General features: G+C 33.9%; 2 protein-coding genes across 2 annotated transcripts; both read right to left on the bottom strand.

Moving 5' to 3' along the window:
* Positions 1-935: 935 nt before the first annotated feature.
* LOC140055091 (uncharacterized) lies at positions 936-4,951 on the bottom strand. Its single transcript, XM_072100302.1, has 4 exons — positions 4,343-4,951; positions 2,748-2,819; positions 2,165-2,263; positions 936-1,290 (listed from the first exon to the last, which is right to left on the bottom strand). Exons 1-4 carry the CDS (start codon positions 4,511-4,513, stop codon positions 1,198-1,200), a joined length of 435 nt encoding a protein of 144 aa, XP_071956403.1. The 5' UTR covers positions 4,514-4,951; the 3' UTR covers positions 936-1,197.
* A 125-nt stretch (positions 4,952-5,076) lies between these two features.
* Positions 5,077-22,993, bottom strand: LOC140054505 (metabotropic glutamate receptor 4-like). The gene is made up of 3 exons (XM_072099521.1): positions 22,915-22,993; positions 6,865-8,950; positions 5,077-6,166 (listed from the first exon to the last, which is right to left on the bottom strand). The coding sequence occupies exons 2-3, from the start codon at positions 8,923-8,925 to the stop codon at positions 5,594-5,596; spliced, it is 2,634 nt and encodes an 877-aa protein (XP_071955622.1). The 5' UTR covers positions 8,926-8,950; positions 22,915-22,993; the 3' UTR covers positions 5,077-5,593.
* Positions 22,994-23,547: the final 554 nt, after the last annotated feature.

The raw sequence follows: 23,547 nt of genomic DNA, 5'->3' as shown, positions 1-23,547 counted from the left end.
GTACGTACCACAGGACTATAAATACATCGTCGTTTTCAGAAACGAATAAATAGACACGATGATTAATGTAGTCAACTAAATTAGCACACTGGGAATTAGGCCTACTTCCGAAGGAGAAACTTGTCTTAAAATGAGTCCAAAAATCTAAAACTGTCCCTGTTATAGTCGATTGAAATAGTAAAGTGCATGTAACGATACACCACTACGACGTTTATATTTTTTATAATTACTAATTAATACAATAAACAGTAACCACATTCACAGTAAGAAAATTTCGATTCAAATGGCGACCAAAAATAGTTATTACGTTCAGTATTTACATTGCAAATCAATTCATTTCTATAAACGTATATTAAATCTATCAAAATAGTATTTTTTAAAGAAAATCGGCCTGTCTTCAACATTATGATGCTGTACTCGAGCTGTTCAACCGGTTTCAGCCATTAAAAACAGTTATCATAGGAGGAGATAGGAAAATGCAAAGCATCCTCGTATTATTGTATGCGGGTATTTTTCACGATGAACATTTATTAGACATTGTATACCACGATCGGAAAACACCCCTATTGGGGCAAATCGTTGAACCTAAATTCGTTTTAATTGTCAATTACTAATTATCTGACTGAATTTAATTAGTAAAAAGGGTTACATCAGGTGGTTAAAATCAGTACCGAAAGTACGAACCAACTTTATATACCATCGAGTAAACATTCTAGAAGTAACGCGCGATTTACCGAATTTTGCCCTTACGTAAATTTATATATAGATAACGACACACACAAGACGGTGTTAAAACAGTGAATCCTAATAAATTCAAAATAAAAATAAAATACTGTAGGCCTAGTATACATTTAATATAACGTTAAATATCAAATTAGGCCTAAATCTAACATTTTTACAAGAAGAAAATGTATACGTTTACAATGTAATCATGGATTTATAAATGTTAGGCTATAACTGATACTTTTATGCACATTCTTGAAACCTGGAAAATTTCTCAAATTTTATGTAGATTTTTAAACCAAATTAAATATGTGTATGAAACGCAACATGTCTGTACAAATTGTTGGTATACTGTTATATTTTTAGACTATATGATAGTTTATTATTATTAGTAATTCATTTTATAATACTTTTATACCGTCGTATACAGTCAACAATCAAAGACGACTGTAACAATCTTGGCTTCTGGAACGTTTACAATCGCAAAATTAACTCTAAAATGTTAACTTTGTCTCCATTTCGTTTCAAAAGAAACACTTCACTAAACTTCTGTGTCTTTCCATCAACCTGAAATATAAACGTTTTTGAATTTGGTCGTACGCTGGTATATTAAAATAACTTTTAGTATATATAAAAGTAAAGTCAGTCAAAGACTTTGTTTTGTAAGAAAATGCATATGGGTTATGTTTATATCCGAGTTGGAAATTCTCATCAAATGCGAGTTTTAATAAACAACAAAAGGCAAAAAAAAATGTGGTCAGATATGGTGCTTACAAATTTGACAAAGTATAGAATTGATTTTAGTGGTATTTAGTTTAGTTTTAGTTTAGTTTTACATTGTATATTATTTGGGCCAAAGGCCATATATAATAAATGTTTCTTGGATCTCCAAGAAAGAATGAAAGAATGATTAATGTAAAATGCAACCAACCATTGTTAAAAGATGAATGAATCATCGTGGAGCAACAAATGTGTAAACAAATTAGAAAATAGTATTTTAGAAGAAAATGAATGTTACCAGAAAACAATGTTGAACAGTATAGAGAATGTTAGTTCACGGGTATAGAAATGAATTAACAAAAAAGAAAGTTGACAAATAATTGAGTTCTATTGTAGGCATACCGTATAGCATTATAAAAATATTTATTGATTTTATTTATTATGTGCAATGTATTTCAATATTTTAAAAGATGATTTAATTAAAGTGGGACGAACCCACCCACATAAGACAACCAAAAACTAAAATAACGTGTTACCAATTTCTACTATTTTCAATCTCCATATTGTGTACTACAGTGCCCAATATAGTAGTACTGAATATATTATACATGAAATCATCAGACGAAGTTATATCTCGATCAAACAAGGTGCGTACATTGACAAATCTATGAACAACTTCAAGGTACAAACGAAACTTGTACAGTATAGGCCTAAAACTCACCGTAACCTTTCCTTGAACATAGATGACTACCATGTTGTCCACGGTATCGTGGGTATCCAAAGTGACTACTTCGTGTTCAAATACTTTTCCAGGAATTGCCTTTAGTTATAAATAGAAAAAAAAAGAAAAATAGATTTTTTTAATGCTTTCTTATTATTTTTCTTTTATTTGGCTTGGTTGATAGGTTTTCCTAATAGTGTCCGTCACTATAAGCAATCCATCTTAAGAATTTATTTTTATATTTGTTCTGTCTAAATTTAAAAAAATTTGTATTGTACATTTGGAGAATAAAGAAAGGGAGCGAATTGATTTATTCAAATACATTTTAGACTACTACTGTACACTATAAAATTTACCATCAATGAGCATATTATGATTCGTTTTTTTCTTTTCAATCATCGACAAGAAGTAACAGTTACTGTTTGTGATTTTAATTTTAATTGCCTTTTAAAAATCATTCTTCTATGTTTTAATGTGAGTGTACTTTGTCCCCATAGAGTTTTACCCTTCTAAATATGGAAAGATTTGTCGATTTGTTATTACTAAACCCAGGCAAAACCAGACACAAGCATAAAGTATATACCATTAATGTTTTCATTATGTCGTCTTTTCCACTATGAGAACCACCTTCAAATGATAGCGTTGATGTGTCAAGCTGAAGATGAAATAATTCGAAATAACTTCATAAATTGTTAATTAGGACTATTTAGAGGGGTTATGTGATTGTCAAAGAAGACAAGGATACCTGCAACTGAGGACTGTTGTAGGCCTACAGTACGGTATATAATATAACAATACCATAAACTTGCTGTTCTGGTTCCCGGTGCATTTGTTATTGCTAGAACATATTGAATACACATTTCACGTTATGTGCATTGGGTATTGCTAGAAGAATATCCCTGTAGATATGAACCTGCTGACAGAGATATCATGTATTCAAGTATTCAATACAAGTAGAATCCGTCTAGATGACTTGCGATAGTCAGTTAGACTCTATCTAATGACAGCTACAGATCCAGTGTGGGATTATGTAGTGGTCCGTATTAACGGTGCATATATTTCAGCTGTAACATTTTGTCATATTCATATAGTAGCATTTTATTTTGTAACCCATTTAAAAAAGATTTAAATTAAACTTACAAATAAAGTACTTTTCTCGCTTAAATCAAGGCAAACAACCTTGCTTACAGTCACTATAAACTAAAGTACTAAATCGTTAAAACACACATTTTGGCAGAAAAATTAGATTATTATATTATAGAATAACGGTTTCCGAAAGCTCGTCTTGTCAAGAAAATGAAATTACGATTTCTGTTTAGGAAATTGCGTATTCTACATCCACGGGAAATGTACCAGCAGTGTTTTGTTTTCTGAGTACTGTATTTAGTGCTGACTGTATTTTCTTTGAATTATACATTGTTGTAGTAACTCTAACAGGCCACTAAATGTCTCGTCATATCCTATAATTCAATTTACAAAGTCAGCTTACAAGATTGGAGAAGATGCCTTTGCGACATGTGTGTGTGAAAAAACATCCGACAGATTCCCACAGTAAGTATTTTTCAAATACTGTAATCATGGCTGTTGTAAGTAATTCGTACAGTTATCATACCTGCAAAAACCTTAGACCTTTAAGGTGAAGTGGTGCTTGTCATTATACAGATGATGAACATGAACTTTAGTTTAATATTGTAATTTATTCTATTTAGTTCAGTACAGTATTTCATTTAAGAACACACTAAAAAAATACAGTATGCCTATGTGTGTTAAAAGATAACCACACCCACTTACAATAATTATGTTAGGAAATTTACCAAATCTATGTCTACGATTAGGGTACGACTGCTAATCAAAAGAGATATTGCAACTGCAGATTCTATAGGAGATTACATTAAGGCCTAAATCATTGATACATAGTTGCTTTCGTCGCTATTTCATGCTTTTAGTTCTCTGTTTTAGGCTATATAAATATATGCCTCTATTTTGCTTTTCCGGTCAAGACCACAAAGAAGGCCAGTCATCGTGCAGAATCGGAAGCTTACTAATCCCATAGAGATATATAGTGAACAATATCTCTATGCTAATCCTCAATGTGGACAAATGAGGTGATCGAAAATCGGCAATTAGTCTTACATTATTATATAATATATATGATATAATAATAATATAGTTACTCACAAAATACTCCCGCAAATCTGGACGATTGTTTTCAAACTTCAAATAGTAGGAATTGACAAAAGACATGCCATCGAAACACTTTGCCATTTTGAATTCAAGTGACCGTAACACTTCAAAATAGACCTCAATAGACTGATCCCAATAACAAAATGGACACGATGCGGTGATCATAAAAAAATATATTATGCGTCCCTGGCAAGTCTCGCCGACCAATCAAACATCGTTTGGTTTAGCCGGCCCCTGGATTCAATTTCTATTTCTTAAAAGCAGCAAAAACCAATATTCACGATTTTTTAGTGGGCCTTATCACAGATTGTAAAAAGATCAATAAAGTGATTAAGCAATCGTGTTTATTTCGTCGACGTAAAATCACATTCGATACCATTTCAACAAGAAACATTTCTTACAAAACACGTCGCCGCTCGACTTATTGATGTGTAACAGTATTAATTATTATTTTTCTCCATTAAATGATGCTTTTTAGAATTGATATTCTTTTTAATAACTTAAGAAATAATGATTTATTATCAATTATTTAAGAAATAATACTTTATTGTCAAATTGTATTTGTTTAACAATCAGTAGTAAACTAAATATTGGTCGGCGAGACTTGCCAGGGACGCATAATATATTTTTTTATGATCACCGCATCGTGTCCATTTTGTTATTGGGATCAGTCTATTGAGGTCTATTTTGAAGTGTTACGGTCACTTCTTAAACAACCTACTTATCTCCTTGATCTTCTTCCCTCCTACATCCCTCTTGCTTGCCTTCGTTCGGCTGATCAAAACCTATACTACTTGTTCTTAGAATTAACACCAAATCTTATGGACAAAGGTCGAATAACAATTAATTGAACAACATGATTGGCAACTGATGCAAGGTAAAAATATGTTTATACCGTGCGACTAAGACATGGAATAATCGTCCAAACAGTATAAGCCTAAATAGGTGATTATTTGTAATTTTAAGAGACAATTTAATACCCATTCATTTCTCTTTCAATTGCATTTTATTGGACTTTTTAAAAAATATGTTTTACTTTTGAATGTTTTGAATATCTTTTTTAAAAGTTTTTGCTGTATAATGTATCATGTCTGTGATCCACTTTCTACACTGTGGTGACATACTAACAAGAAGAAATAAATAAATAAATATAATGACGGTACAAGACAGACGATGAAGTTAAGTACATTCAGTTTATAAGGACCAAAAAGGTCACAAAACAGAACAATGAGTTCCTATTGGTTACTAAATATTGCATGACGAATTGGTTATCGGTATTATTTGATTCTCGAGCGTTTGCACCGATGAAGGCGGCCTAGGTAAAAGAGGACCAATCTTGTTTCTTAACACACCTTCTTGATGCTGCTGCGGCGTATTGATTGACGTACCTGTCCTATCCACTTGGTATGTTCCAATTTGTGTTTTCTCTGTATTTAAGCACATTATCGCATACAACTTCGGTATAAACGTGAATGTGAGCGTAACAAACGCACTGAATATCATTGCCAGGGACATAACACTGGCCCTGATTAATGTATCCCTGACGAGAAAGTAGCTCGGGATAAACCCAAGCCATATCACTAAAGTTGTGTAAGCGCTGATGCTGATGAAACGCGATTCGTTGTAGTTTGTTGGTACCTTTCGCGTTACAAACGCGTAGTACGTGCAACATAAAATGAGGAATAAGTTGTACGATAAAGAGCCAACGAGTTCAACGAACTCCACGTGGCACACGAGTATAGTTCGTACGTGCGTTTCAACAACCACTGAATCAACATCCGTGTTGCCCTTTAGAAGGTAAACTCCGTTGATTAAAAGCTGTTGATACAAATAATGAAAATAATTAGTAATCAACACTCTACTACTTCGTAGTAGTTAACATACTTATTGCAAATCTATACTGTTATTAGAAAACATCGACGCATTAATTGGTTATTTGAAAATGTGCAATCTTTGTTGAAATTACTAAACAACCTTAATTGAATGATCATGGGTTGGTTGGTTAGCACTTTTCATGGGGATTCAGCATTTCAGTAGAAGAGGAGCACTAACATAATTATTATCATTATTAATAGTCTCTCAACAATATTAGTAATTCTTTGATCATGGCCATTTATCGCCATGTTCTTAATGTGTCAAGAATGCACATACAATGGAATGCCTTGTTGCATTGACTTTATATATTTTTGTTTTTGCTCTATGAGCTCTTAGATTAAGATATTTTTTTTGTTCTCTCTTTTGCTATGGATATATTATGTCACCATAATATTTTGAAATAAACAGATGAATGAATATACTTTTAAAAAACTATACAACAATTTCGGGTCGCATATCAAGGGCTGCTACTGTATTTAGTAGTCGTTTCATTGTATCGGTCAATGGAAACATCGTTGAACTTTACCTTTGTGTGATATTTGAGATATTATTTTAAAGATGCTATAAAATATATGCTCCTCTAGTGTACATATATTTTCTATATGGGTAGGCCTACTGCAATTTAATTATATTAAACTTACTTGAACCGCAATTAGAGCACTCGCCATAACTATCTGAGAGCGAGGACTGATGAACTTCGGTCTCTTTGTAGACTTCTTTCCAGCACTAAAAATGCGATATATACGATTGACGCGCACAAGTAGTGGCGCATACGTAAAAGTAAAACACACCATAAATCCGATGCGGTTTATCAAGCACGTAGTCATTGTTGGCTTAGAGATGATACTGAAAACCAGGGTAAATGACATGAACACTCCGAACAGCATGATGCCACTAAGTTCCCTACTTGAAGCTTTAATCAAAGCGTGCTTGTTATATTTAGAGAACATCGCAAGGACAACGGTAGAGACGCACACACCAAATACCGCCATTACTAAAAGTGCTACGGCCCAAGCATTTCCATAATGCATGTATTCAGGTTCGATGGCGACGCACACAGTCCTGTTAAAAGCCGTAGTTTCATCGTCTAGGCAAGTGTAACACTCTCCATCTATCGGTATCTGGTACTCTGAACAGTTAACGCATGTCCAACAGCAGGCGTCAATGTCAATTCGAATGTGACCCGCCTGGCAGGGTAAGCTGCAAATAGACTCTATGGGGCTATCACTCCTACTGCCATTCACAATCCACATCATCTGGAATTGATCGAGTTGTAGTCTGTTTTCTGAGGCACTTTGCCAGGTACCAATATTCTTTATCTGATAGTTTCCATCCACTAACTGAATAGTGTCAATGTTGTATATACCCTGTAAGTCACCGTTTTCATCAAATTCGATAGAGCCACTGCTTCCCACAAAAGACGTATTAATCATATAGCTGAACAACATGTCACCATCCGTCACTGAATAACTGTCATTGACCATCGAGTCCATAGCATAGGCAATTGTCATTACTGTGTCCATAACCAAGGAAATAGAACTGTCCTTACTAAAACTGTCTGTGTATTCCCGTTGATTTTGTGTGCCATTTGTGGTGATATTGGATAAATACGTGTCCCAGTATTCTTGAAACCAAGGGTTCTCCTTGTTGTTTTCAGGGGTAAGAGTTTGAAAATACTCTTCATATGCTTCTACCCTCGTAGTATGAAAGTGTGTTTTTAATGATCCCTGTGCCACAATTAAATTATCTTCATCTATCTCGTCAACATTCGATCCCCATGCATCACTTCCAATGATCTGAAACTGCCCGGTCAACCCCGCAACACGCAATGCTCCTAGAAAGCCATTTGCTTGAACTTGGTCGACAATCAAAACAATAACTTTAGAATTTGAAGATGCCTTTAAAATATCTGTAATATCAAGAAAGTCTTCTGTTGAATCCCAATCGGTACCGACAGCAATGTTGTTTGCGATACAAATAGGTCTATTTTTATTTGTACTGTATAGCAACTCTTGCATTAAATTTTTGACAGCGTTTCTTCCATAGGAGTCATCGGTGTACAAAACAGAAATGTAGTTCCAATTGAAATCTAACATTAGGTCAACCATTGCTTTAACTTGAAATCTGTCAGGTGGAACAACACGCATGAAATAAGGATATAGAATTGTATCAGTAAGGTCGTCACTACTCGCGAAATAGCTCACCATTGGAAGGTGGATAAGGCCATACATGATTGCTGCTGATATGGAGGTTGAGCTCCGCTCAGTGCCGATGACAGCAACGATATCGGAACTACACTGTTGTGGTGACGATGTACCGGTACATGATTCCGATCTGAAGCTGTCTGGAGGTATGAAGCGCATAGCTTGAGATAACGTTGTCGTATGTTGGCTGCACGTGTCCAAAATCTCGAACCCAATTTCAACTGTGGGTAAAATATCATTTCTTGAATTAATTTGATCTATAATAAATACTATTGCTTCAAGACGTTGTATCAAACTAACATCTTGTATTCTAACGCACTGCCCACTCTCGTCTGGTCGATGGACGTCTGCTAAAACCCCGATGACGACATCACCATCTCTTCTGTAAACGTTATTTTTGATATCGGGAATATGTGATTGCAGAGTCATTGTCGTTAATTGCACAGTCATTAAGACTAGGCATCGCAGAGACTGAATTCTTACAAACATTGCCATCATTTCAGTAACATCTTGAAACCAGTATCTGAAAAAAGAAAAAACAACTACAATTAAATTAACCAGCTTCAAATTATTAATTAAATCACGAATTTCTTTTAAGGATGTTTCATACAATTAACAATTGGCAAAGGAATGAAAAGAAATACGTCATTGGTACATTCAAGCTGCTTTTAAGACAAGATCAGCGAAAAGTACCGTGTTAAATACAATTTAGGACAGACAAAATACAGGTTGTTTACCATCGATAGAACAGGTAGTACTGTACCAGCACAACACAGACCATGGTTGTGGAATTAAAGGCATGCACTTTCTCTAACGCGCAGGACATCTCATAGTACTTCTTTTCATTTGAAAACATTCTCTTTGACAAACACGTTTAGACTTACACATCTCTTAAACGATTGTTGAATTCGGCTAAAATAGGCCTTGTTGTGTAAACCTATTCCTTTGAGAATAACACACAGTGACACAGCTGCGCGTGCACCCTTTATTGCGTAAAATATATTAATGAGATTGTGACGTCCGCCGTTATGTAAATTTCACAGAAAAAACAATGTTAAAGTAACAAACGGATATTCAAAATAATCTTCATGTGAAGACGTTAAAATATATGTGAAACGGCTAACACTGTTAATTAGATAGTCCGCAACACAACAAAGACAATCCCAAAAGATTAATGGTGTATTGAGGTCATTGCTTATTTCAATATTTACATAGATTCATGCATCAAGGACTGTTACAAATAATTCCGTTTTTATGTGAATATTCTATACTCGAATACGGTAAGAAAGATGTATTGTATATAAAACTTTGTGAATATATTAGCTTTATGGCTGAACCACCGATCACAGAGTTATGTAGGCGCATGCACCAATCACACCGAAAGGTTATTTCTTCAATGGTATTCACTCATAGTAGATTTGCTGTTATACTGTGTAAAGTTCTGTCTACACTATCAAACTTATGTGACAAACAAATGTGATGTGCCCATATATGGACATGATGATGTCATAATCACTATCATAGTTGGGCATATTACACCTTTTTTTTGTCAAACTTAGTTTGATAGTGTAGACAGAGCTTAGTGAAGTGACTACGGTCAATATCTTTCTCAAATATTTCTACTTTCTATTATCTTAAACATTTCTAACTGGCTGTCTAATTTTCCTTATAATTTGTTTGTGTTTTACCATTTATCTCAGTTTTAATTATGTGTATCATTGTTTTTCACTTTCTTTTGGGTTATTAATATTCGATATTGACCTTCAACGTATTTGTTTTTGTTGATTGAATGTGTGGGTGTGGGTTTGGAGAAGTGGTATTATGATAAGTTTTATATTATGTATTTAGGTTATAGACAATATAGAAATAACCCATTTCTCTAAAATGTTTAGTTTAGTCTTAGTTTTTAGTCGTGTGCAACGCGACTCTACAGCTCACTATGTCGGTCGGTCGGTCGGTTGGTCAGTTGGTCGGTCGGTGGGTAAACACTAACTTAATCACGCGACTGCAGCCATCTATATGGCCTTGTTATTAATTCTATGAAGCTATAGGGATTGTATCACGGAGTTATTATCTACCAACTCTTTGGATTTATGTTATGTTAATTTAATTGAGATGTTTAAGAGAAGACTTTAATAACGTAAAGGGAAAAAATAGAAATTAATATCCTTTGCGCATTGAATATACACAATAGGTCAATATTTATAAATAATATTAAGGTCATTGTCGACAAAGTGGGTGAATAATGAAAGCTGGTCTTTTTCATTAGCATCAGTGTCAAAATAAGGTATATTATGATTGGATTGTAATTTATTCAAAATAATTGATAACGTACTCAACGAATTGGAACTTTATTCAGTGAATTCTCATTAGAGCCGAATAATCTTTCTTTCTGAACAAATTATTATTAATAAAATTAATATATTGTATATAAAGTCTTTTATAACGAGCAAAAACGAAAGTTATGAAATTCATCGGAGTAACACGCCTTTATTACACTATAGTTTTCAATCTTTGTTTAGGTAAAACATAATATTTGGTATATAGACTGTATTGATCATTTAATTAATTTTTACATTCTATCATTATTTTACATAATACAGTCATTAGCAAGTTGAAATTAAATTAGTTTTACTAGATGTATCTCTTGAAATAAAATCCATTTTTTCTTTCTAAATTAATATCCGTTTATCTTTTGCAATTTTTTACCTCCGCCAAGGAGGTAGGCTATACGTAATCGATCGTTTACCTCCGCCAAGGAGGTACTGTATATGTAACCGATCGCGTTTGTCTGTCTGTCTGTCTGTCTGTGTGTTACTTGGCACAGTATTTACTTTGTTTGTATGTATGTTTGTATGTATGTTTGTTAGCACAATAGCGTTTTCAAGTTATCATTCTGAATTTTTTGATCTAGATAGGTAGGCTATATACTTTCAGACCATGCCTATTGAAAATCAAGAATTATTGTTATTATTATTATTATTTATTATTTATAACAAAAATGATATCATTTTCAGACCGGCTAGTGTTAAAATATAAGAGACAATTTTCAAAAGCCGGCGAGCAGTCTTAAAGTAACAAGTGTACTGAAATTGCATTTTCTCGAGAAGTAATTCGAGAAAAAAAAACATCATTTTTGTACAGGAGACAAGAGTTATAAATTGTGATTTGTAATTTTCAAAACATAATTTTATTTAATTTACAGGTTTCTTACTACGAGTAGTTTAAACATGAATTATTAAACCTAATTCACCCATTTGTTTCTTGCATTGCTGTTCTATTGTTAGTCAACTGGTACTATTGTTATTCGAAAGCTGTAGTACAGGAAAGATATGCTCAGAATCAGTAAAAGGTTGAAAAAATTGCAACAGCATTGTTTTCACCACAATGCATTTCTATAAGGTCCCTATATGAACATACTAAAAGTCTAGAAAAATCCAGGTAGGGGAAATAGGTTTTTTTTAAAACAAAATGGCCGCCAAAAAAAAACATATATTGTAGGCCTATATCTAATTACCACTTGATAGCAGTTTTTATAATGCTTTTATATTTCTTTAGTGTCAAACATTTAAACTGCAATTTACATATTAATTTAAGTGCGATTTAGCAGCAAAAACACTCATTATATCAAGATATCACCACTGTTATAATAATAGACAACGTAGTCCTATGCATTATAATGCAGGATTACGGTGTCTAATAAAATAGTTCATTTACATTTGAACTGTCACAACAATAGAATTATACAATCTTACAATCTATTAATCCATTCATTTTCATTGTCCAGTTATCATCCTCTGTCTATAGGTAAGAATTAAGCATGTGCTGATGCCGTGGTATTCGTCACAAACAGTGGTACTGGTGGTAAATTTGTCGTCAATGGACACATCACGCCATTTGTAACTTTCCATCCCCCAGTCTGTGGGTTGAAGAGTATTTTCTATCCACTGCTGTACCATGGTAATATACACGCAGGGAATGACATTTTGCAGCATTTGTTGTTGGGGAATAGACTTTATTTCAAGTGCTGTTTTGCTTGTTGCTACTTTCTCCCAGAACGCATTCCTCCTCCATACAGTATATAGCTACCAATGCCAATTCCTCTGATGCGATGGTTTCTTTTTTTTGGAGACGTTTGGTTTTACAGAGTTTGTAAGCATACTACTGCCCAGGTGTTATGACTTTTTAAGACTAACACCTTTTCCTATACCAAATAGATGGGATGTAGTATCACATCCCTGAATTCCATGTATAAAAAGCAAATTAATTTTACAGAGTTTCACAACAAGGAAAGATTTTACATGCATTCACAGTGCTCCTCCATCGAGAACATACGGTATTAAATCAATGAATGAAGCAACCGTGACGTGACAGAATATTAATTCAAGAGGAAAGAACATATTATTACACATGGGTCAAAATCAACCATATTCATCAATAGAGAAGCAGTGCACATTCCCTCACATATACTATTTCATCATTGATGGCTATGTAAGACAGTCATACACAATGCATCATTTGTTGAAAAAGAACCTTGTACTTTTCCTGCAGCCCTCTTTTACTCCATTGACTCCATACACACTGCTAGACTACTCAGAAACCTTCATCTCACTGCCCACTGTATGTTATCAATGGGGGAGCACTGCTACATCAAACCGCTTGGCCCGAAACAGCAACATTTCAAGACATTTATTATGTACCATGTATGTATGTTTGTTACGTTATGTGAAGGCAAAGTAAACTCTTGTGTTTAATGGGTATAATTATGGGCTGTAAGTAAATTTGGTTTAGGAAAAGGTGTTGGTCTTAAAAATCATCACATCACAGTTGGAGTTGTATGTCAAATTCTGTAAACCAAACCAAAAAAAAAGAAAACATTGCATCAGGAATTTGGCATTGGTAGCTACCGTATATATGGAGGGAAGTCAATGGAGACTTTAGACAGCCTACTTTTCTTTGAGAAAGTTGCAAAAAGCAAATCTATTCCCTTGCTGCAAAATTTCATTTCGTGAGTCTTTATTACCAGGTATAGCAGTGGATAGGAAATACTCTTCAACCCACAGACTATCACGAGGGATTGAAAGTATTGATGCCAAATTTACTACCAGCACCAGAGAAACTATTAAAGTTGATTAGATGAACCTGTAAATAAGGTTGTAGTAAAATGAATTGCAGTTGCAGAAAATATGGTTTGGACTGCTGCTCCACTATTTTTGAAGAATGCCACGGCATCAGCACATGCTCAATTCCCCACCAATAGATGGAGGATGAGATACTGACAAGATGAAAGTGAAATTACCGCATTTATTTTGAATAAATGCCCTTGGTGGTTGATTTTTTTAAGGAGGGTAGTTGGGGCGTGTAATCGTCGTGAGGAGTTTATTTGGAGAGGCGTTTATTTTTGTGGGTGTAATGTGGTAACATGTATAATCAAATAAATACACCCTTTAGATATGAACAAATACAACACCATCATGTCATTCAGTGAATTCTATTACAAATAGAAATGTGTTAAAATACAATATTGTGTATAATATGCATTTCGAAGAAATAAATTCAAAATTATGTCCGATGGGGGCGGGGAGGGGGTTGTTGAAAATGTGAAAATGCCCACAAATGTGAAAACAACCACAAATGTGAAAACGCATCACCCACAAATGTGAAAACAACCACAAATGTGAAAACGCATCACCCACAAATGTGAAAACAACCACAAATGTGAAAACGCATCAACCACAAATGTCAAAACAGCGCCCACAAATGTGAAAACGATCATCGCCCACAAATGTGATAACGCCCACAAATGTAAAAAAAAGAGAGACTTTTTCGCCCACAAATGTAAAAAAAATCAGATCAAATTTAATGCTAGATTCAGACAATATCATGATTGTATTGAGTTGTTTGTTCACGATACGTCTGTTAGGGTCGTCGTTAACACGTTGGATTATTATCATTTGCTGCTCGTGCGCGTGATATTTGCACGTTAACTCGTTTGTTTAATGAACGTAATAGTTCAAGACAATATTTGTTATTTGCTGCGCGCGTGCACCATACTTCAAGGTCAGGACCATGTTATATCATTGTTGCTTCTAGTGTGTGGTTGTTGGCTTACTATTATGTACGTATAGTTATAAGTCGATGTTTGTTATTTTTTTTGCGCGCGCACACGATACAACAAGGTCAAGGTTAAATTGCTACTTGTATGTAGTGTGTGGTTATTAACTCGTTGGCTTACTGTTATGTACGTATAGTTCCAAGTCGATGCTCGATTCGATGTTTTTGGGCGCGTACACGATACCTCAAGGTCAAGGTCATATCTATTGCTACTTGTGGTTGTTAACTCGTTGGCTTATTGTTATGTACGTATAGTTCCAAGTCGATGGTTGATTCGATGTTTTTTGTGCGCGTGCACGATACTACAAGGTCATATATCATTGCTGCTTGAAGTGCAGTTGGGCTTACTATATTAGTATTATGTACGTATTATAGCTCCAAGTCGATGCTCGGTGTACACGATACTACAAGATCAATGCTATACTCGTCGTTCAGTTATTGCAGTAGTTCCTAATGTTCAATTTTTTTACAAAACTGTAACCACAAGATAATAATACAACAGCTAGAGCAAGAACAACTAATACAAGAATATTTCTTTATTTTAGAGCGATAAACAAATTGTAACATAGAATAATACCGTAACACCAATATCCAACCAAACATAATACACGATACGATAGTATCAAACTTGTCACGAACATGTATTCTATAAAACATACTATGAAATCTATAACAATTATACTAATGGACAAAACTTCCTACTATACTACTATTTACATTCGTGATTTAATCTGATGCTTATTGTTTAATCTGTAAATCTATTTTTAGCGGATAATTATAAAGATATACGGAGAATAATATTACCTATTGAATGCATTAAAATTTAACTTTAAGCGCGATGTTGAAAGGCTATACACACCTGCTCCAACTTAACTATCTCAATATTTGACACGGAGATTGGTAATAATATTAGTCCCATATTTATAAATAATAGATATAACTTGCAAGTTATGTAGATAATAAATATTAAAAATTTTCCATTTCTTAAAATGATGAAGAATATACAATTAAGCAAAATAATACTAATTTATGATAATGATAGATTTGTACTTTTAAATATTTTTTTCAACACAAATATATTGAGCAATAGGCGGATTTACACACAAATAGTAGCTACTGTACCTTAATTTCTGTTTATTCCTATCCGATATAGTTTAATAATATGTATTTTTTTTGCAATCACATCCTCACCTTTCTGTAAACTTCCAACACAGTTTCGTGTTTACAGTTTCGTCGGTAATCACTACAGTTTTAAAATTGATGTTAATTTATATTATTAAACACCATAATTTTACAGAAGTTTAGGTTTAGATTTAGGTTTAAACAAGAACTATTTCTTACAAAAAACGCCGCCGTAAACAGATTTATTTATCAACTGGAAAATTATTACTTTATGTTAAACCACAAAAATACATACACAATTGATATAAATACCTTAGTTTGTCTATGTATTTTTTATAACAAAGGTAAAAGTGAACGAAAGGAAGACCAAGCAAGACCAGAGCTCGACCCAATTAGTCACCTAAATACATTAAAATAAATTGGAATTTATTATGTGCCTTGTTATTTATATATACACACCACATACAGTATATCTTTAATTTTGTTAAATAATTTATTTAAATCTTTATGTTTATGTGTAATTAAAAGGTAGTTCTGATATAAATTAATTAAACACATAAAAGCATTGAATTGATAATGGTGTCAATTTCTATTTCAAGCATAAAACATCAAGGGGTGGAAATGTCGGGATGTCTTGCCTTAGACATCTTGCTGGGGAATCCCTACTGTGTGTGTACAGACATTAGATTATAGACAATAGAAATAATAATAATAATTTGTGGATTTTACAGCTTCTTCTTCTTTTAAATTTAATACTGCACACAATATAATAAAAAAAAACACAAACTACAACATTGTCATTATTGTCTACCAACAAAATGTCTAATTTCACAGAACTCTCGTTATACATCATCCACCGACACTGTATAACCTTGACCTTGTAGTATTGTGCACGCGCGCAAAACATCGAACTTCGACTTGAAACTATACGTACATATCAGTAAGCCAACGAGTTAACAACCACACACCACAAGTAGCAATGGTATACAAGTCATGACCTTTGTAGTATCGTGCACGCGCACAAAAAACATCGAATCGAACATCGACTTGAACTATACGTACATAACAGTAAGCCAACGAGTTAATAACCACATAACTACATACAAGTAGCAATTTAACCTTGACCTTTTAGTATCGTGTGCACGCGCAAAAAAACATCGAACATCGACTTATAAACTATACGTACATAAATAATAGTAAGCCAACAACCGCACACTAGAAGCAACAATGATATAACATGGCCTTGACCTTGCGCAGCAAATAACAAATATTGTCTTGAACTATTACGTTCATTAAACAAACGAGTTAACGTGCAAATATCGCGCGCATGAGCAGCAAATTATAATAATCCAACGTGTTAACGACGACCCTAACAGACGTATCGTGAACAAACAACTCAATACAATCATGATATAATGTTTGTCTGAATCTAGCATTAAATTTGATCTGATTTTTTTTTTTACATTTGTGGCCGAAAAATTCTCATTTTTTTTTACATTTGTGGGCGTTATCACATTTGTGGGCGATGATCGTTTTCACATTTGTGGGCGCTGTTTATTACATTTGTGGTTGATGCGTTTTCACATTTGTGGTTGTTTTCACATTTGTGGGTGATGCGTTTTCACATTTGTGGTTGTTTTCACATTTGTGGGTGATGCGTTTTCACATTTGTGGTTGTTTTCACATTTGTGGGCGTTTTTACATTTGTGGGTTCAACAGGGGTGCAGTGGCGTAGGTTATTCCAAATGATGTCCTATGGGGGGGGGGGAGGGAGGGGGTGTTTATTCGATTTTTCTAAATTTAGCGTTTATCCGAATAAATACGGTACTAGATTGTAGTCCAGTGATGGCGCAAGGATTTTCCCGATGAGGTGGGGGGGGGGGGGTGTGGTGGGGGGTAGGGTGGAGAGCGCATCAATTTGCTGGGCCATCAATGGGACCGCACCCAGAAGTTAAGCTTAATCCGGTAAACGGTAGTTTTAGTCACTTTTAAAAATGAAAATCCTTGAAACAGCACTCAATGGGGTATTGTTTTATATTAGGAAATATCATCATATTGTCTACAGACACTCCCGAAAATAGCCAATTGTGGAGAGGGGATAGGGGGCCGGACAGACTCCCCTCACCCTTCCCATATGATCTCCCATCCCTATACCCCTCCCCACTGGCACCACCAATGTTGTAATATATTGTTATAACAGTACAAATGTAAATGAACTGATTTATTATTAGACACCGTAATCCTATGCATTAAGCATAAGAAGGACTGCGTTTTATATTATAACAATAGGGATATATCTAGATACCTAAACATTTGTCTTTCGGCCATTTTCTAATTAACAGCATTTAAAATAATGTGTATATTGTAGTTCAGATCTTCAGAACTGTAAAGAAATATATAAACCATTGTAAAAACTGTTATAAAGTGGTAATTAGATCTATCTTTTGTTTTTTTGGCCTTTTTTAGGCATTTTCGCCATTGGCAGCCATTTTGTTTTAAAAAACCTATTTCCCCTACCTGGATTTTTCTAGACTTTTAATATGTTCATATAGAGACCTTATAGAAATGCATTGTGGTGAAATAAATTCTGTTGCAATTTTTTCAACCATATTTTCATAGTTTTCCTGTACTACTGGGTACATAACCATTACACCAAATTCGCATACACGTGCTTGTAGTGAAATTAGCCTAAACTACACACATCATTTCCCGGAGAAATCTTATGTAGGCGGAGGTATGCACTCTCATAGTGGCTTTCTTGTTGTGAATGATATTTTTATAATAATAATATAATAAGTATAATTTGAGAATGATAGTGGCGACGATGAGGAATTATGATTATTTTGAATTGAAATGTGGAGATAACGAGCCTGAAAATTACTGTTATGATTTCCGTATAATATCATGGAGAAATAAGTTATGGTAATATTGACAATGACAATGACAATGACAACTTTTTTATTTTCTTTGTAAATAAAGTAGATAAATAAACGACAAAATTAACATTTATAATTGCAAAATTGATTTAAACAAAGAAAAGGGGAAAATTCTTGAAGAAGATGCTTATAAAAGCAAAAAAAAACCATTTAAACATAAAATTCATTAATAAATGTAAATCAGCTCAAAATTATCATTTTATAGAAGTTTTCCAATAAAATACTACATTTAAACGAAGCAAACAATTTAATTTTTATTTTTGATTTATAAAAGAAGAATGGGTTTACGAATTACTTTCTAGAATCAAATGCATAAGAATGGGTTTACTAATTACTTTATCATATTATATAATTTTCTAATATTAAAGATGATATGGTTTTGATTTCATCAATACATGGTACTGGGCTGAAGAAGTTGTGATATTATTGTTCATAGCACACTTACTGTATGATTTCATATTGATTAAAATATAAATTTCTATTTAATATAATGATAATATTATAATATATATGCATTGTTTTATTTTATTGCATCTAACGTTCAATTGTACTACAGTATTTGTTTACTGTACTGTATGGAGTGCGTGCAGGGCTTTAAGCTCTGTGTTTCTAAACATGATCGGTATAGTAGCCTACTCCTTTGTACCAAATGTATTATAAATCTATAGTGTAATGGCCAGGCGGAATTGAATCGGTTTTTTAAAATTGATAGATAATTTCTTGTATATATTATATTATCAATATATTTTAATTGCATACAGTCAAAGAACTTATAACACAGGAATCTCCTGTTCGTCCGAAGCGCGTAACAATTTCGAAAGGCATTGTGGGATAGAATAGAGCTATGGGTGGCGCCATTGTAAGCCATGGAGTAGGGCGCCCGCATCAAATTAGAAAGTCAAAATCATAGAGGGGATTTTCTAATGCTCTAGGGGGGATAGAGTAAATGACTGAGGAGTAGGGCGCCCGCATCAAATTAGAAAGTCAAAATCATAGAGGGGATCTGCTAATACTCTAAGGGGGTAGAGTAATTGACTTCCTAGTTTGGAGGGGGCGCTGCTCCATGCTGTGAAATGGCGTCGCCCAGTTTGACCTTTTAACCCTGTACTTCCGATACTGTGTTTTGAATGCAAATTGAAGAACAGGAGATTCTTGTGTTATAAGTTCTTTGATACAGTGTACAATTTATGAGCTGCCAACAACGAAATCATTTTTTGTATGATGTTTTTTTTTTATGCGAGACCAATACATTTTCTGTATTCTGTAAACTTTAGTCTTTGTTATCAAGCATTAACGCGATACATGATAATTATTATTGTTGCATAATAATGATAATCTAATTGAATTGAAAACTACAATCACCCTGTTATGCCTGTTTATGGATGGAGAAACATGTTAATAAGGACACGCGAAATATACCGGGTTTAATAAAAGCATTCTCAACAACTTCCTAGACCACACGTTCTGGCTTCTGTCCAAAGTACGGTAAATGGAAACTATTAAAATAGAACAACGTCCGTATACGTTTTTTTTTTTAACTTGGGAAAATCGTATTCGCCTGATCAATAGCCCACGCAAGAAAAAGTACCTTTACAATTAAAGTCCTAACTTATGATGAACTTGCATACGGTGATAAAAGGTCGTACACAATTAATATTTTAATGATTTAACATTTTTTGACAGAATACTTTACTTGCGTTATTAAAATAGTGGACAGGAGCAGTGTTAAAGAGTACTCTGGGTTTCGGCTTATTTTATACCGCCATGGTTAGGGTTGGGATTAGCGTTAGGATTAGTGTTAGGATTAGTGTTAATGGTCCTTCCATGAGCAGGATTCATGGTCCGTATAGCTCGCATGTGGTGGATATTGAACTTATATTGCACTAACTGTATTTTCAACCACAAAAGTACCTATAAATGAATTACCACCGGGTTAAGGATAACAGACATGACTATAGTAGATAAGGTATCTTCCACACATACAGTACTTTTATCTGCTTTTATACATGTAATTATATATTGTAATGAATCCCAACAACTTCCCATCCCATCCGCTCTTAATCTAGCTATTGTGTTTTTCTTCCGAATAAGTCAACCACAAGAGAAGGAATTTAGCTAAGATGTTCATTAAAATATAGTTGATTAAGTTACCACGTATGACACCACAAACGCAACAAGTGCGTATATAATGTGATTCAATCACACACAAAAATTGAAAGCGCACGCAAATTGTGCGTAATCAATGATGAGAGTAAATTTGGATTTTTTTGTCTAATATTAATAAAATATAGTGATAGGCCTATAGGAAAATAAGTGTTTTCTAGATTCCGTGCATATTAAACTTGCAACGTCGCGCAACGAAGTGGGAGATAACCAGTGCCAAGCGGCAGTTCTGGTGATCCACCGTGTCGTGATTTTTCACGTCGTTGCGTTGCGTCCAAGTGGGTAGCATAAACCTTGGAATTTGAAGGCAATCACTAAGCTCTACTAAAATTTCACAGACAATTTACCTAGGGATGTAGGCCTACCAACGAAACAATTGAATTCAGCAAGCAAGCAAGCGGTTTTAAAATGTAAATACATTATGGCTCTTTGTGCTAGTATTTTGGAAACGCATAACATAATTGTAAATGGAACGAATTGGATTCTAAATCGAATTCAGCGCTATACAAATATTTGATTAATGGATATTAGGGTTATCTAATTAGCGTATTAATGACCGTAATTACGTTCGTTCGTTCCGTTGTATTGAGTTTGTGCATTAACTGTTTGTTGCGAACATAACCTAATGTAATCTATTGCTCTAAGGTTTGTCAAATATAGGTAATTAGTGTGAGTAAAAATAAAGCTATAATGAAATCGATGGAATCTCACAGGTTTATTGACAGCTTATATTGACAAAACCACTACGTAGATAATTTTTATGATTCTTTGTGTAACTCAATTTTACTTCTAAGGGTCTACAAGTGACATTTTAAAAGGGTTGACATAACATGGTTATATAACAACACTGTGCTAACTACCGTAGTTTTCTGTTATATAATCATACAGCATAGTTAATATACAATTATATCGTAGTGTTCTTTTATACAACTATAGCGTTACAAATTTATTTTAGAGTGAATCATATGGCCGAGCGGTTACCGTACCTAAAGAGCCAACAACAACATCGGCAAGGGTTCGAGGCCGACTCGCTCCTTGTTCTGGTGGTGGAACAAGTCTTCTCGGATAAGGACTATAACCAGTTATAACCTGTGTGTACTATACCCCGGTGAACTGGTTCACACAATAGCCCTTGTATCAGGGGGATTACCACCTATCTGATAGGACAGTGATTAATTCACTCTTGGTAATCCTTGGCCACATTGCCTAAAGACATAAAATGAAATAAAAATACGATAGATTTTTTTGTCAAATTTATTGCAAATCTACGTCATTCGAAGCACAAAGGTCAATGAGGTCAGCATTATTTGCATTCGTCTTCATCTTTATCTCATATTTAATAATTTCACAAAGTCAATCATGGGTAGATTTGTATTTACTTTACACAACCAGGATCTTATAATATGATCATCTTAGCAACGAGCTTTTAAAATTCACTAAGACAATTATGAAGGATGTAACGCACACTGATGCCAATATTGTTAATGTGAATATACTTGAACAAGCATACAGTAACAATACGCAGTGATATTTGTTTATATCATTATCATGTTGGTATAGCAATGGCGTAAATTAAATATTAATAAACTGCAGACTAAAAATAAATTGTCCTAAATACTAAACAAGTAAATAATATATTCTAGTTTTATTTCAGATTAAATATATTGTCCCCTAAAAAAACAATTGGATCAAAAGCAATTATTTACCTGATAGGCCTAAAACTGTAAATAAAAAACAAAAATTGTCAACCGGAAGCCTATTATTTATTTATTTCATAATCTCATTCATCAGCGGAAAACCCGCCCCTTACAGAATGATATTGTTTACCGACTTGTTTGTGACGAGTTCAATATACAATACCAGACTGTAAGGAAATCAACATTTAATCTGAAAGTCAACGAGTTTTTGCTGCATTTAACTGTTTTTAATATTGATAGAAATGTTTACCTTAATTTCTAACTTTACTGAGACCAATTTTCCTGTATTACACGATGTACTTTAAATGATAAGTATCGATAACTTCACCAAAACTTACCCTTTTAAATGTTGATTTCCTTACAATCTGGTGATTGTACATTTAAACTCGTTACAAACAATTCGGTCAACAATATCATTTTAACACTAAATATCTTATGTAAAGTATGAGACTTACAAAATGCGTGAACCAGTTCAACCTGAGGTGATTCTATACAATGAACATGAGCGCCACCACAGAACGTCTGCCTCCGCCACTGGCTATCTCGTAAATGACTTAGTTCACTATAGTGCCTTTAAACGCGGCCTTTCAACGCGACCTTTGAATAGACGACGCAAAACATAATTATACAAAAAATGTGGAAATTGCAATTATTATTGAATGGTCGTTTTATTTCATCACTGCATAATTGGAGAACTTCATGTACACAACTCAATTATTATTAAAGCTGTAATTATTAAAGTTAATTCGCTCTCCCAAGCCCACAGCTAATTTAAACATAAAATAGAGCATTAGGCTACATTTAACTGTGTGATCAGTTACCTCTAGCCTTTATACTAAATGGCAAACAGCGCTCTTTCAAGGCCTTTTCTATATACTTTCCGTTTTTGTATAGGCCAGAAGCTTTTTTCTGAAATAAAGTCCGGAAATATGGAATGAACAGATGTGGGACGCACCCACTAAAGAGAAAGAAAAGTTAGTTTAGTCAATTACACAATTACAATACAATAGAATTTAATATAATTGACTAAACTAACTGCATATTGACCCTAAAACAAAAAAAAGGGTAAAAAACTAATAATATAGATT

This window comes from Antedon mediterranea, chromosome 7 (assembly GCF_964355755.1).
Source record: "Antedon mediterranea chromosome 7, ecAntMedi1.1, whole genome shotgun sequence".
In the NCBI taxonomy this organism is placed as follows: Eukaryota; Metazoa; Echinodermata; class Crinoidea; order Comatulida; family Antedonidae; genus Antedon; species Antedon mediterranea.
This window is presented reverse-complemented; position numbering and strand designations above follow the sequence as displayed.